Genomic DNA, 14,206 nt, shown 5'->3' with positions numbered 1-14,206 from the left:
GTCACATCACACCCTCTCTACACAAAACAGGGGTGTAAAACAATAAAGAAGCTTAGCTACCTCCATGCTAGACACATTTATATCAAAGAGATTTGCTGTCATCTCTTCTTGGAACAGTGGGGATAAATGAATAGATGGCAGAGAAGTGGGACACAAGTAAATAATTAATAGAACCTATAAAATGATTGAGGTTAATGAGTCAAAATTGGCTAATTGACACTTAGGTGCTCTGGAACTCTCTTCCACCAAGGTACAAAGAATGGTACATAACAGTCACATATAGCAGTAAGGAAAAACAGATGCAGAGAACAAATAAGTCTGAAAGAAACAGAGTAAATATATGTAACCTTGATTTCTGCTAAGTCCTGTAACTTGCTTAATAATACAGGTGAATTCTTCAATCTATACCATCTCTTAAAGGAAAAAAAAATTCATTTGCTAAATAAAATCAGTATCCAGCAAACAAACTTTCACTTCACCATTGCTCTAGTTTTATGGACTATACACATTTTCCAGCATTCCCAAAGAATGTATCATCACACAAACAAGTTCACACATGCAGAGTCTTTCTCAGGCAGATAAGCTTCATGAAGAAAAAATTTTAAATGATTCCCCTACCTGCCCCCTAAAAATGAAAGAAACGTTATCACTTTACCGATTCTTGTTTATCCTTCACGCTTTTCTCCTTTAATATTCCCAAAAGATTTACAGCCAACTGCTGCCTGGTAATTCCAGAAGCATCTCCTGATAGGCAGTCTCCGACTGCTGTAGAAGATGAGATCTGTAGTACAGGCATCACCAAAGTAAGGGCTGTGGTTGAGATGTCCTGGGTTTCTGAACATGAAAGGAGCTTGTAGGCTATTTAACACAAGTTAAGGAAAAACAAAGGTCAGGGAGCAAAAAAAGAATGAATGAACATTGGTACCTTGAGGCACGACACAGACATTTCTAAGAAACACTTCAGCTGAATGAAGTAAAGGTCCCCAGATTTACTGTATGTGCATATAAAGGGTAAGAGTCATTTTTTGGTCATTTTTTATTTAGAGACACACACATTTCTGTTGCTTATAGCAAAGTACCTGATGGCAGCAAAAGATAAAAAAATAGAATGTAGCACAGACCTTTGTTTTTACTGGAATAACTACACTAATCAAAACTACTAAGTCAAAAGCACGGCTAAACATTGTCATGATTGTCATGCCTGCGCTCAATAGCTGCAATAAGAAACCATTCAGGATGCATGAACATCAGCTAAGTTCATGCTACTGGTTTCGTTTTTGATCCTGTTGGCTCAAAACCAAAACCAGTAAGCTCCAAAACAGCAGGGAACTTAAAATACAGTAATATCAATGGAAAAAGTAAGTGTAGCAGGAAAAATTATTTTTACTGCTATTACTTTTAAATACAGGAAAAATTCTGCTTATAAAGAAACCCCATTTCATCACCCAATCCAATTCCAGGGGAATGCTGTGCTTATTTCATAAATATGAAGAAACAAAGACACAGTTTTTAGAGTGTGGATTCCTCTTTCACAAGAAGAGCTTTACCTAGACTCAAGACACACTTTTGCTGACTTTCTGGAGTTTGCAGCAATAGAAGTCCTAGTCCAATTATATACTGGTCCACTGGAAATATCTATGAAGAAAAAGAAAAATTTCCAAGTCTTCTTTGTTTCTCAGTGACATTAAATAGATCAAACAGGAAACTACCAAAACTTTGCAAGATTATTTTCATGAACCATAGTGAGCACACAAGCAGTGACAGAGCAATGAAGAATATAACTGTGTGGAAACAGTATTTTGACTAAATAATTAGAACATTTTGTTACTTTGTCCAAACAGTTATAACTCACTTTAAACAAATTTCCATACTAAGAGATTAATTGATACATACAGAACCAGTTAAGATTTTACTTAGGTATTCAACCAGGAAAAAAATTAGAAACTTTTGACGTCAAGACCAGTCACCTGCAGGTGAATGTCACATATAAGTGTCTCTACTGTCTTATACATGACAATCTTTAAATTTAATAAAACTAATATACATTTTTACCATATACTCTTACCTCTTTTAAGAGCTCGAAGTTGTCCTCTATTAGAGAGATCAAAGATGAGCATTCTCCAGTTACATTTAAACACACTTCAGAGAAGCATAACAATTGCAGACTAAGCTGGGATAACTGAACTTTCCAAAACAAAGGATAGCGTAGGAGGCTAAGGAACAGCTCTTGCAGAAAAAACAAGGCTTCTGTAACTTGTAGTAAGTCTTTAAGCTGCAGAGAAGTGGTGAAAACAAAACAAAGCCAATATCACATGATGATTTAGTTGCCCTTCCCTATCTATGCAGAACTTAGAATTAGTTCTATTAGTTCTGCTATGTTTCCATTCCATATAGTACTAAATCTTTCAAGAAACATCTTCATTTCTTGGTAGCTGATGAGAAAAATCCCTTTTTACTCAAAAGCAACAGCAATTAATTCAGCTCTTGGGGAATCCCATAACAACACAAAAAAAGTGTGTGGGGATTTCATCAAGCAGGTAAATATTCTTATAACAGAAACATCTGGCTCTACAATATTACCTTTGTAACATAACCAAGATTTTAACATTTGCCCCAAAAGAAAAAGGCAGTGGTGTTACTCAATTACAGAACACCATGCAATTTAACTATCACAAAAACTAAAAGCTGAAGTTTGATACCCAAAAGCAGTATCTCCATATTTGAAAACCAGCTAAAGAGGTTTCAAGAAGCAGGCTGTCTCAAAGTCTGCATCCATGTGTTGGATGACAGTGTTCCTGTTCTTGAAAATTCTACTTCCCGACAAATGCACTGTTCCAATCTAAACTCTGGAGTCAATATTAAGTATAGCACCCTGGTTTTTATTCCCTTTTTGTTCTATAAATAATCTGCTCTAATCAGAAATCTCATGTCACTGAACTGATCAGCAGAAAAGTCTACAGATGAAGAGCTGGACTTCTGACAGGCTGGTTGACACTGTCAGACAAAATGACAGGGAAACATTCCAGCATTTGTATTATGCAGAGGATTAAATTAAGCCATGCTAAAATGAAAGGATAAGACCAACCTGAGGTTCAGAGAAAGAAGAGGAAGGAATTGACAGGTTATAAAACAGTCCCTCATACAGGCTTTTTGAAGGAAGTACCTTCCATTGTGAAAGTTGTATCTCAGGCAATACAAAAATGTTCAAGCATTAATACGAGTTTGAAAATGTGCAACTGATTTCTTGTGTAAAAAAAAGAAGTGCCAACATGTATGAAGGAAAGAAAGGTTCATAACTAATTTTATAAGTTTTATTCAGTGCCATTTTTACAGCTAAATGTTATCAAGTCTGAAGCTTGATCATACATTCAAGACACAATGTTATACTGAAGCTCGGGTAGAATCAAGACAAAACCAGAAATGTCTCTCTGACTAGAAAAGGTCAGCATGTACCCATCATCATAAGAAATAGACCTGAACCAAGATAAATATTTATAACATAAGCTATATGTTTTCCAAAAGACTGTGAAAAGTAGCTGTGAGTACAAAGAAGACTTCTCTAGTAAAATGCCATAGCAGAAAGATGATACTAAATATGCTTATAAGAAGCCTGCTTAGCTTTACATTATTCATATTAATAAACCCTCTCTCCATAGCAATAAGGACAAAGCACTTCATGTTTGGCTGAACACATCTGAAGCTGTTATCCTAATATTGAAAAAAGAAGGAAAGGATAGGTACAAAAAATGCGTAACTGATACCACAGTAAAGCATGAGGAAAAGCAAAGCATTTAAGTTAAACCAACATCATAGGCCAGTAACCAAGCTGACTTTAGGATTAAATCCCTAGCTCCTATCATGTATCACTGTGCAACTTAAAAAAAACATTCAAAACTTTCAGCATATTCTAGAAGGACTAAATTTTCTGTTCAGATCCACTAATCAGTATGCTACAAAGAGTGTGTGAAAGGAATATCTAGAAGTACTTAGATCATGCTTCTCACATATTTTAACTTTAATATTATCCATTTTAAGTTAAAATTATACAGTTTTGAAAAATGTCTTGCCATTTAACTAAATTTTCTCATGATTGTCTTTCAAAGTTTACTAGATGTTTACTGAGGCAACTAGATGGAAGTAATTACTGTAAAAGTGTTTCAATTTCCATCTTAACAGGTGTATCAGATTCGAAAAAATAAAGTTTTATCTTCTACCAGAAAAAGACAGTTTGTCAGATTTATATATTATCAATAAATCAGATCTACAAAAATGGAAAAGAATGTTATATTTGCACACTTGAAAGACAAAAATAATAATACTATCACTGTTTTGATAATATCCGTTTGTAAAAGGTAAAGTCAGGCAACAACTGTACCTGCAAGTGTGGAATCAAATCACACAGAAGTTGAAGAATCTCACATTCCAGCGTGGAGGGTGCTTCTTTGTGCTTTGGCCCATGAGGCTGCAGTAAGATCTTCAGTAAACCCATTCGCAGTTCGGCATATTCCCGTAACTGGGATGGTTCACAATACAGGTATCTTAGGAATGAGGCCATTATGCCAACACATGAACCCTCTGCCCTGCCATTCAAGACATAAGTTTGCCATGAACGCTTTCTACTGTAACAACAAGGAAATGCAAGTAATGTGACATTACCTGCAAAAATTCACAAGACCAAATTAACAGAAGGTCATTGAGAAGGACATTATTACATTTCACAAAAGAATTCGGACTTAACCACAACCAAGTACTGTCATGAGACCCAATATAGTAACCATACCTCAAAGTGCAATTTTTAAAAGACCTCCAGGTTATAACATTCCTAATTTTATTCTTTTTTTCCTCATCAATTCAAGAAAGTGACTTTCCTTGTTGAATGTTATAATAGACTAATGTTATAATAGACTACTTCTGAAGAAGTATTTGGACAAGACTACTCAGAAATATCTTTTTAAAACACATAAAACATAATTTCAGTAAAAAGGAGCCATCCTTTTGCAGAATGGTCTTAATACACTTACATGAAAACAGGAACTATGTTTTAACTAACATAGCTTCCCAGTAAAATACTATCATAGAACAAATCTTTCGGCTTGACCATGTTAGGAATACAAGCTGTCCTTGAGATTATTAAACAGTCAAATTAAGCCGATGGTCAACACATTAACAAATATAGAATCACAGAATTGTTTAGGCTCAAGTCCAACCAGTACCCCCATGCCCACTGCTAAATCATGTCCCCAAGTGCCACATCTACAGGTCTTTATGAATACTTCCAGGGCAGGTGATTCCACTACTTCCCTAAGCAGATTGTTACGCTTGACAAGCCCATGATGAAATTTTTCCTCATTGTCAATCTAAACCTCCCTTGATGCAACTTGAGCCTATTTACTCTCATCCTGTTACTTGTTACTTGGGAGAACAGGATGACCCCCACCTGGCTACAACCTCCTTTCAGGGAGAGAGCAATGAAGTCACCCCACAGTCTCCTTTACTCTGGGCTAGGCACTCACAGCTCCCTCAGCTGCTCGTCATCAAACCTGTGCACCAGACCCTTCATCAGCTCCATTGCCCTACTCTGGACTTGCTCCAGCACTTCCGTTTCCTTCTTGGCATGAGGGGCCCAGACCTGGACAAAGGGTTTGAAGCGCGCCTCACCAGTGCCAAATACATGGACACTTTCCTAGTCCTGTACCTGGTGGCCACACTATTTCTGATCCAAGCCAGGATGTCATGGGCCTTCTTGGCCACATAGGCACGCACTGGCTCATGTTCAGCTGCTGTCAACCAGCACCATCAGGTCCTCTTCCACTGTGCAGTTTTCCAGCCACTCTTCCTTCAGCCTGTAGTGCTACATGGAATTGTTGTGACCACAGTGCAGGACCCAGCACTTGCGGCTGAACCTTTTTGAACCTGATACCACTTGCCTCAGTGATTAGATCCAGCCTGTCCAAACCCCTCTGCAGAGCCTTCCTACCATCCAGCAATCAACAGGAAATCAAAACTCGGTTTTAAACAAGACTCAGTCTTGATGCAAAACTGTAGAAAGAATTCAATAATAGGTCTTCGTCAACATAAATTGTTTACATCACACTTAGGGACACTGTTCAGTGGTGGATTTGATAACATTAGGTCAACAGCTGGACTCCACATTCTGAAGGGCATTTCCAAACCTAAATTATTCTATGATTCCATATTCTCAATCTAGCACTTTACCCAAACAACGAGCACCAAGAGGAGCATCACATATTGTCGTAGTTGGGGGGGGAAGTGAATTTTTCCAGGAGGATGTGGGCAGGCCAATCAGTGGCCAGGTTTTGTGCTGGCACTTGGATTGGCCACTCAGAAGTTTGGACACGCCTTTGAGGACACAAGGGGTTAAAAGCAGGACTCCGGGGGCTTCGGCCTCTTTTGAGTTCTGGTTTCAGCAAGGAAACATCTCCTCTCCCCTGCTCAGCTTTAGGCTGAGTGGGGGAGGGGAGCCACGTGGCCAGGCTGAGGAGAACCACGCAGCCAGACTGAAGTAAGCTGGGTCTCCGGGGCGGGAAGAGAGTGAACAAAAACTAGAGCTGAGCTGGCCCCATCCAGGCTGGAGGGGTGGAAAACTGTGGAGGTGCCTTCCCCCCATCCCCGCCCCGGGAGAAGGGGCCCAGCTACTGGGAGTTGCCGAGCCTGCGAGTGCCCGAGCCTGCAGCCCCTGCCGGGAGCCAGGAACTGTTAACCCTTTCTGAAGCAGAAAGAAACTTTTCTTAGACATTAACTTTCATGGCTAGTAGCTTCAGAAAAGAGAGAAAAACAGCTTGAAACTGAGATGATAAAAGAAAGATGAAAAGAATCTCAGATGGGCAAAGATGAAGAAGAGTAGCTTTTTTAGCTAGACGTTTCTTGCATAATGTTAGCCATAGACTGAACTTGAGACTCTTTTGAACATAAACTGCATTTTAGAGTAGATGTGGCCAGCTCGACTTGCTGCAGTGGAGCGAACAGAGAAGAGAGGAAGAGGGTGTGGTGGTGCCCTCTGCCCTCAGAAAAGAAACCTTTGGCCCCAGGGGAAAAATGGGGAGAGCCCGGCATGCAAGCATCCTTAAAAAGAGCCCTGTATGCAGCTTTACCCTATAGACAGTGGTGAGAGCACTGGACATAGAGAAGAAGTAGACTTTGTGTTTTTCTGAAGAGCAGTCTGTAGTGTGAGAAAGACTCCTCTCTCCTTTGCTGAATTGAAGATGAGTTTTTGAGTAGTGATTGTTTGATTTTAAACTCAAGGTTTTAGTCTATGGAAAGTAACATGTAAGGGGTGAAAATTGAGGGGAGGAGAAGAAATGTTCTGAAAAGTTTGTATTTCTGTCTCTGTGTGTATTTAAAGTTTTCTATATCTGTTCTTATTATGAATGTAATAAAGTTTTGTTTTTCTGTTTTTAAAGTTTAAGCCTGCTCTGCTCTGTTCCTGATCACATCCCACAGTAGTTGTTAGGGAAAAAACATATATTCATGGGTGCATTAACATCTGGGCAGTGCTAACCCATGACACATATCTTCCTTTTCATTAAGAAAAACTTCAGTTTAAAGTCAAAAGAAGCCACCAGCAAAAAATCCACAGTTCACTCCATCATTTATACATCTGGGACTGTGTGAGTCCCAGATTTAGCAGCTGAGTGAAAGAATGAATAGCATTTGAAAAATACTCTGATCAATTAAATTGAGCAAAGCATACTTTTGCCTGAAAGTCTTACTGTTGATCATGTAGTCTAAGCCCATTAGAAATTTAAGAGATTAACTTGTTTCTTTACATAGAGCAATAGAACAGAGAAACAAATTTCTCTGCACTATTACTCTGTTATTAGTCTTACAGAAAACAGGAGAAAAAGGATACTGTTATCTGAAAAACATATATAGGTGTAAAATCACTGAAAACAGTTCTTTGAGAATGCCACAGATTTGTTATCTTACACTGAAGCTTTTTTGGACAAGTTTTCTTAGTGGTAAGCATGAAGAAAAGGCTGTTGAGTATTTGGTCATTTTAATGATGCTTTCTAATAAGGCTGTGCCACTGTTTTTTTCCTATATTTTTTAATCAGAAAGCATACATTGTTTTTCAAGACCTCATCCTTTCTGTGAGATTTAATAGTTTTCACTTTCCTTCATGATCCAATAATTTTGTACAGATGAGTTACAGCTGTATTGTATTCACTTTTTATGACTAAGCAGTCAATTTTGAGAAGGCTGATAAGCCAAATTGCTTAATTTAAAAAAAAATCAAACATGCTATCAATTTTGTACCAGTTATTCTATACCCATACAAAATTTATCTACACAGTTGATAAAAAGCTATGATATTGATTTTTTTATGGATTATACCAATATTTAGTTAATAATTATTATTTATATTATTATTTTAAATCATGAAATGGTATAATTCAATTTTACAAGTATCTTTCACAAAAGATAGTATTCTTACAGCTTGTATACCTTCAACAAAAGAGTTACAGTGATACAATTCAGCTGTCTACATTTGCTAGGCTTTTTAAAATTTTTCATTCATTTACCTCTCTGGACATTGATGGAAAAATACTGTTATCTGCTGTAGTATAACTGGCCAGGAGTCACGTCTGTTTTCTAGGACAGTGATTAATGGATGTGGAGTGCTCCTGAAAGACAAAAAAAAATCACATTTATATCTATAACACAGAAAGGAAGAATGCAAAACAACTATGTTCAAAATAAGTGTGGCTGTAGGGCTAGCCAATTTAACCTCCTCCTTTTACCAACTCCCTTTACCAGCTTTGTCAAGATTACTACGCTGTGAAAAGAGGATTATTTTCTCAAAACTTCTGAAACAAGATTAAAATTTCCTCCAGATGGAGGAAAACCTGGGAAGGAAGAAAGCCTGAAGTAAATAATTCATTTTGTTAGAAATACAATCAAAGCCATTCAACTAGAGTAGCTTACTGTCCAGAGTTCTGGATGCCCCATCCCTAAAGGTGAAGGACAGGCTGGATGAGCCTTTGAGCAACACGGTCTTGTGGAAGGTATCTCTGTCTGGAGACTGGGGCAATGCAATTAGGTGATTTTTAGGGTCTCTTCCAACTCAAACCATTCTATGCTATAAGTAGACACATTGCCTCAGTTTCAGACACTCCATGAGTGACACAGTCAGATATGCCTTTTAGGAAGGATTTACAACAGTATGTCACTTATTATCATTGTTTTAAAAACTTCTGAGGAGCAAAAAGCCAGAATTTCCAACAGTCTTTTTATCAGAGAAGACAACATTCACTGAGACACTCATATCCCAATAGCACTGCAATACAACATGGGTTTCATCTTAAGCAGCACTGAACCAACTCAGCTCCAGGTGAAGTGAATGACATCTGAAAGAACACCATAAAAGAATAAAAATCTAATTTTTCCCATTACGTAGCAAATTTGAAATGCATAATATGATGGCACATGAAGGCTTCCCTTAGCTAAGCTAAAGAGGTAATACTTACCTGCTATAATCAAGAATGTTTAGAGTTATGCTATGCCTAGCAAGACACAATTCATGAAGAAACATCATCTAGCAGAATGTATCCTTAAACTAAAAGGGTGTTCCTCATTATGTTTTTTTTACATTCTCAATGTTAACATTTTTTGAATCCTAGGTAACTAACTGGTTGGGAAGATAATCAAAGAATTACATAGCCATCACCTGAATAAAAGGCCCACTGAACTATGGAAGCTGGTTGCAGAGTATTTACATACCTAATGACTCTCGTTTCTTTGCTATGTGGTTACAAAACAGCTAAATACACAGGGGGTTTTTTTATACTGCTTGCCCCTCTGCTCATCAAATCATTTTTCTTCTGAAGGTATGTGTTTCTTTTCAGGCAAATAAATGATCTGAAGACAACAATTCTTTCAGAAAGCTGGCTGACACCATGGACTACTTGAAACATGTTCAGAAAACAGATGGCATCAACAAAGAACACAAAAGATGCATATTACAGGTCTGGCCCTCGTATCTGGGGCTAGAAACCTGTCACTTCTCACATTCATTTCTCAAAAATCTGTCAACTTACATAAATGTTCCTCATTTGCCCACTGTCTTAGATTCTATAAGTACTTTACTAGAGTCTTTTACAATCTGTGCACAAAGACTAGAAAATCTAAGGTTCTTGCTTCATTGCAGCTTTCCAAAGATGACAGCATGCAAGAGGCAAAAACGTTGCTTGTCTAGTACCTGAATCCAGCAACATCACAGACCAGATCCTTATCAGGCAGTAAGCTAGAAATACTGTCCACATGCAATGGCAGGACCTTGAAAGTACATAGTCTTTGTAAACATATATAGGGTTATAGTAGCTTGTTTCAGTAACTTTGACATATTTTAAAAGTTAACTACCTTTCCTAATCAAGAGAATATGTCTCCAGACATCATTTAAATGCTGCAATGACAACAAAGCCTAGGGAACCTTCCTAAAGTCAGCACCTGGCATCAAGTTTCAAATTAAAATCACTTACTATCTAGAAAAAGATACATCTTTTCTTGCAGATCTTGTATGTTCTGAAACTAGTAAAGCTGCACTGAACTGGATGATGAAAGATGTCAGCTAAGCTCCACAATGAAGAGTGATTAACAATGGAACATCAGAAAGTGCAAACCAAAAACATTGCACTTGATAATGCTATTAGCAGTAAGAAAAATGAGGTGTGTAGATGCAATTTATTGTCAACACAATCTTAAGAATTGCTAGAACAGCACTTTAAATGACACGCATCTTTAAATGACATTACAGCACCACTACCATTACTGCCAGTGGGTTCAGGACAAAGCAAAACAAGCAAACATAGTGGTTATCCACTCATAACATGGAATTGTCCAGGCAAACAAAGACAAATCTTCGTGAAGGGTAAGTAACAGTAAAACATACATAATTTTCAACTTTTAGGTCATGTGAACTTGTTTGTTACATCTCTGAACAGAAGTGCCAATCTGATTTAAAGGACAAATTCAGTGACAGACTTTTTTCTGTATGAGGAAATAATGTCTGCAGTCAAAAACTGCTCCTTTCAGGAACAGTGCTTTACTCCATCAAATATGCATTTTTAAAGCATTTTGCTTTAAAATTCCTGCTCTGAATCTTGCATTCAGAAAAATAGCAGCTGTCTATAACCTTAAAACAGTAAAATCTTGCATGATGAATCATTAAGAATATCATAAAATACTAGTTCATAAAAAAGGCTAATAGCTTTCAGAGAAAAATCATATCCAATTTTTTGTACATGTGTATCATAAATCACCTGCACTAAGAATACGAACAGGAGCCTTTCCTGGGTAAAGATAAATGCAATTTACTAAAGAAAAGCAAAGGTCAGAAAATAAGGCAAGGAAAATAAAAAATAAATTTTTTACTTTTCATCAGCAGGCCATGTGTAGCCAACTTTCTGTGCAGTAGGGCTTCAGTATGCATAGCAGTTGCTTTGGAAGATAAACATCTTAATAATGAATCCACTCCCAGCTCCTTCCTCTTAGCTTTTATTCCTGAGCACAGTGTCATAGGGTATGAAATACCCCTTTTGTTAGATTGGCTAAGCTACCCTGGTTATGACCTCATCCAAAGTCTTGACCGTCCCTCCCTTACTGGCCTTCTGAGGGATGGCAATGGGCTGAAGGGATAGCACTGCTCAGCAGTGTCCAAAACACTGGTGTATTATCAACACTGTTCTGGCTGCAGATCAGCCGCTGCTCTGGAGAAAGCTAACCCCATTCCAGAAAAACACTATAAAATAAAATCGACAAATCTGCAAGACATTAATTTTCTCTCATTTCTTTTCAGGAACTGATCATGATATAACATCATCCCAAGGACCTGTATTATAAAACTAACTCTATTGTCCAGAATTAACATCAGCCTAAACCACATTTATTTATTACCCTGTAACACTGGTGACAACAGCAAACCACTTGAGAATGTACTGTTGCATTTTAATTCTTCATTGATGATTTCCATATGGAATACTTTTGCACAGTTGACAGCATAATATATGAACATTGTAATGGGAGATTATTGTTGGTGAGCTACTGTATATATTCTTCTATTCCTTACAAAAAATCAGGTTTTAATGGCATTTCATGGAGCACAACTACAAAACTGTTATGTAACAATTAATAGATAGGTTGTTCTGTACACTAAAAACCAGAAGTCTGGTGTCAAAATCTCAGGGCTCTGACCCTATGTCAAGCAATCATTTCTCTTCATTAAAGTTAACCGTAACCAAAAGGGAAAACAAAAAGCATACTGGCTAAATAAAAGTCTTTTCAGTATTTTCAGTTCTCTATTACTTATACTATTCTGAATTACCAAATTTCATCTTCATTGTATGTTACAGGTAATTTCTCTTTTAGTGAGTGTGAAAAAAATGTAATAATTCTTCTTTGCCCTATTGGGCAGAGACTATTTCTTTATTCCAGCCACATCCCATCATCCTCTTTTTCATACAAAGCCAGAATTAATTTCCTTTAACTTAGCTTCTTCTACCAGAAGCTTTTAAAAAAAGTTCCAAAATAATTTCGTCTTCATTACCTGCCTTTTCATCTTAAACTGCTCTATTAAAGTAGGGATTTTGTAAAGAGAACTGATATAGCCACAAAAACAAATGCATGCAGGATTTCAGGAATGCAAACAGCACTCCAAAGCTTGTTTCACTTTTCTTCACTATTTTATTTTGCTCTATTAAATTGTGATTCCTTTTCTCAAATAATGCATTTTATACCCTTGAAAAGCATCCATGACAGTCTCCTACAATACCTCTTAACTGCACAAAAAGTAACTTGAAAAGTATTCATGACATCTACCAAGCTTTTCTGTTCTCCAGAGAAGATACAATAGAGGCTTTTAATGTCACTACTGACTCATGGTTCCTCGAGAGATGGATGAAGTCACTAGGAGGTCCTCTTCAAAAGTATGCTATTGCATGACAAGAAGCTTTAAATAAATAGCTCTACATGTATCTGTAAGTATTTAATTTTTACATGTCAATCAACAGCATACACATTTGGGAACTTGACTTTTATAATCAGAATAAAGCTGGAAGAACAAGTGATAAGGAAGTGATTCATAGCCTTAAAATACAATACTTATTAAAAGAATAATTAGAAATCATCCAGTATTTGAACAAGTACTACTGCTTGTTTTCTTCCCCTGTCTTGCCCCACTCCCAAGGCTCACTGGCACTGACCCTTTTCGAGCTTATGGTGGTAATCTTATCTGTGTATTAAAAAACTCCTTTAAACTTTCAACCAAAAAAAAAAAAATCATGGAATCAGATTATCATTTAGGCTGAAAGGGACCTACTCAGATCATCCAGTCCAACCCATGTGCTCAAGCAGTCAGCTAGTAAAGGCTACCCAGTATCACATACAGTCAGATTCTCTTATCTCCAAGGACAGAGATTCCACAACCTCTGTGGGCAATCTCTGCCAGCACTTGATTACTTGCACAGTGTGAACAAAGCAAAACACACAAGAAAGAGTAATATCGAAATCCAGTATTACCTTAATTTCATTTTTTTCCTGGAAATAAGACATAAAGTTATTACTGTTTCTAAATAAAGGAATGCAAAACTAACCTGATTCTGTACAGACTCCAAACAGGATCATCTCCATCTTTTCCCAGTTGAATAGCTTGAATTTGTATTAACTTGCAAATAGTTTTCACTAAACCATGCACATTCCTGTTGACAAAAAGAACTAAGTTATTATCAAGTATGCAGCTATGTTAATTGATTGGTATATAAGAGAAGGAACAAAATTGACACTTGAGACCTGGAGTTCTACTTAAGGACCTCTTAACATATGCCCACACAGTTCTGGGCAACTTGTGCATTTTGTTTTCCTTTTCACATAATGAGCAAAACAGCAAAGAGAATATTAATGCATCAATTAAAACTTTTGACAGGTTGCTTCTGCCATAAATTACAAGAACGGGAATACAAGGCAAATAGCACTTGTAACTGTCAAACCTTTATCACACTTGTCATCATCTGCAGACAGACTCTTTTCCATACGGTGGCATACCAGGGAACATCTAGAGAGTCCCACAGAGGATCTTCTCACCATTAAATGCTTACTTTTATAGTTCAGATACAGGCAAAGTACTATGTTCTCTCAAAGCCTTGACCCAGATCAAAAGTGAGAGAATATGCTTATATTCTCTCCCTCTTTAAA

General features: G+C 37.2%; 1 protein-coding gene across 1 annotated transcript in view; it reads right to left on the bottom strand.

Moving 5' to 3' along the window:
- Window positions 1-14,206, bottom strand: part of FOCAD (focadhesin) — a 96,487-nt gene that overhangs the window by 68,203 nt on the left and 14,078 nt on the right. The window contains exons 6-11 of the mRNA XM_063421601.1: window positions 13,609-13,713; window positions 8,544-8,645; window positions 4,376-4,580; window positions 2,066-2,272; window positions 1,548-1,635; window positions 656-858 (exon numbers count right to left, since the gene is read on the bottom strand). Coding sequence (XP_063277671.1) covers window positions 656-858; window positions 1,548-1,635; window positions 2,066-2,272; window positions 4,376-4,580; window positions 8,544-8,645; window positions 13,609-13,713 — 910 coding nt within the window. The remainder of the gene's footprint in view (window positions 1-655; window positions 859-1,547; window positions 1,636-2,065; window positions 2,273-4,375; window positions 4,581-8,543; window positions 8,646-13,608; window positions 13,714-14,206) is intronic.

The sequence above is a fragment of the Prinia subflava genome, chromosome Z (assembly GCF_021018805.1).
Source record: "Prinia subflava isolate CZ2003 ecotype Zambia chromosome Z, Cam_Psub_1.2, whole genome shotgun sequence".
Lineage (NCBI taxonomy): Eukaryota > Metazoa > Chordata > Aves > Passeriformes > Cisticolidae > Prinia > Prinia subflava.
The sequence above is the reverse complement of the archived record's forward strand: the minus strand, read 5'-3'. Positions and strand labels throughout refer to the sequence as shown.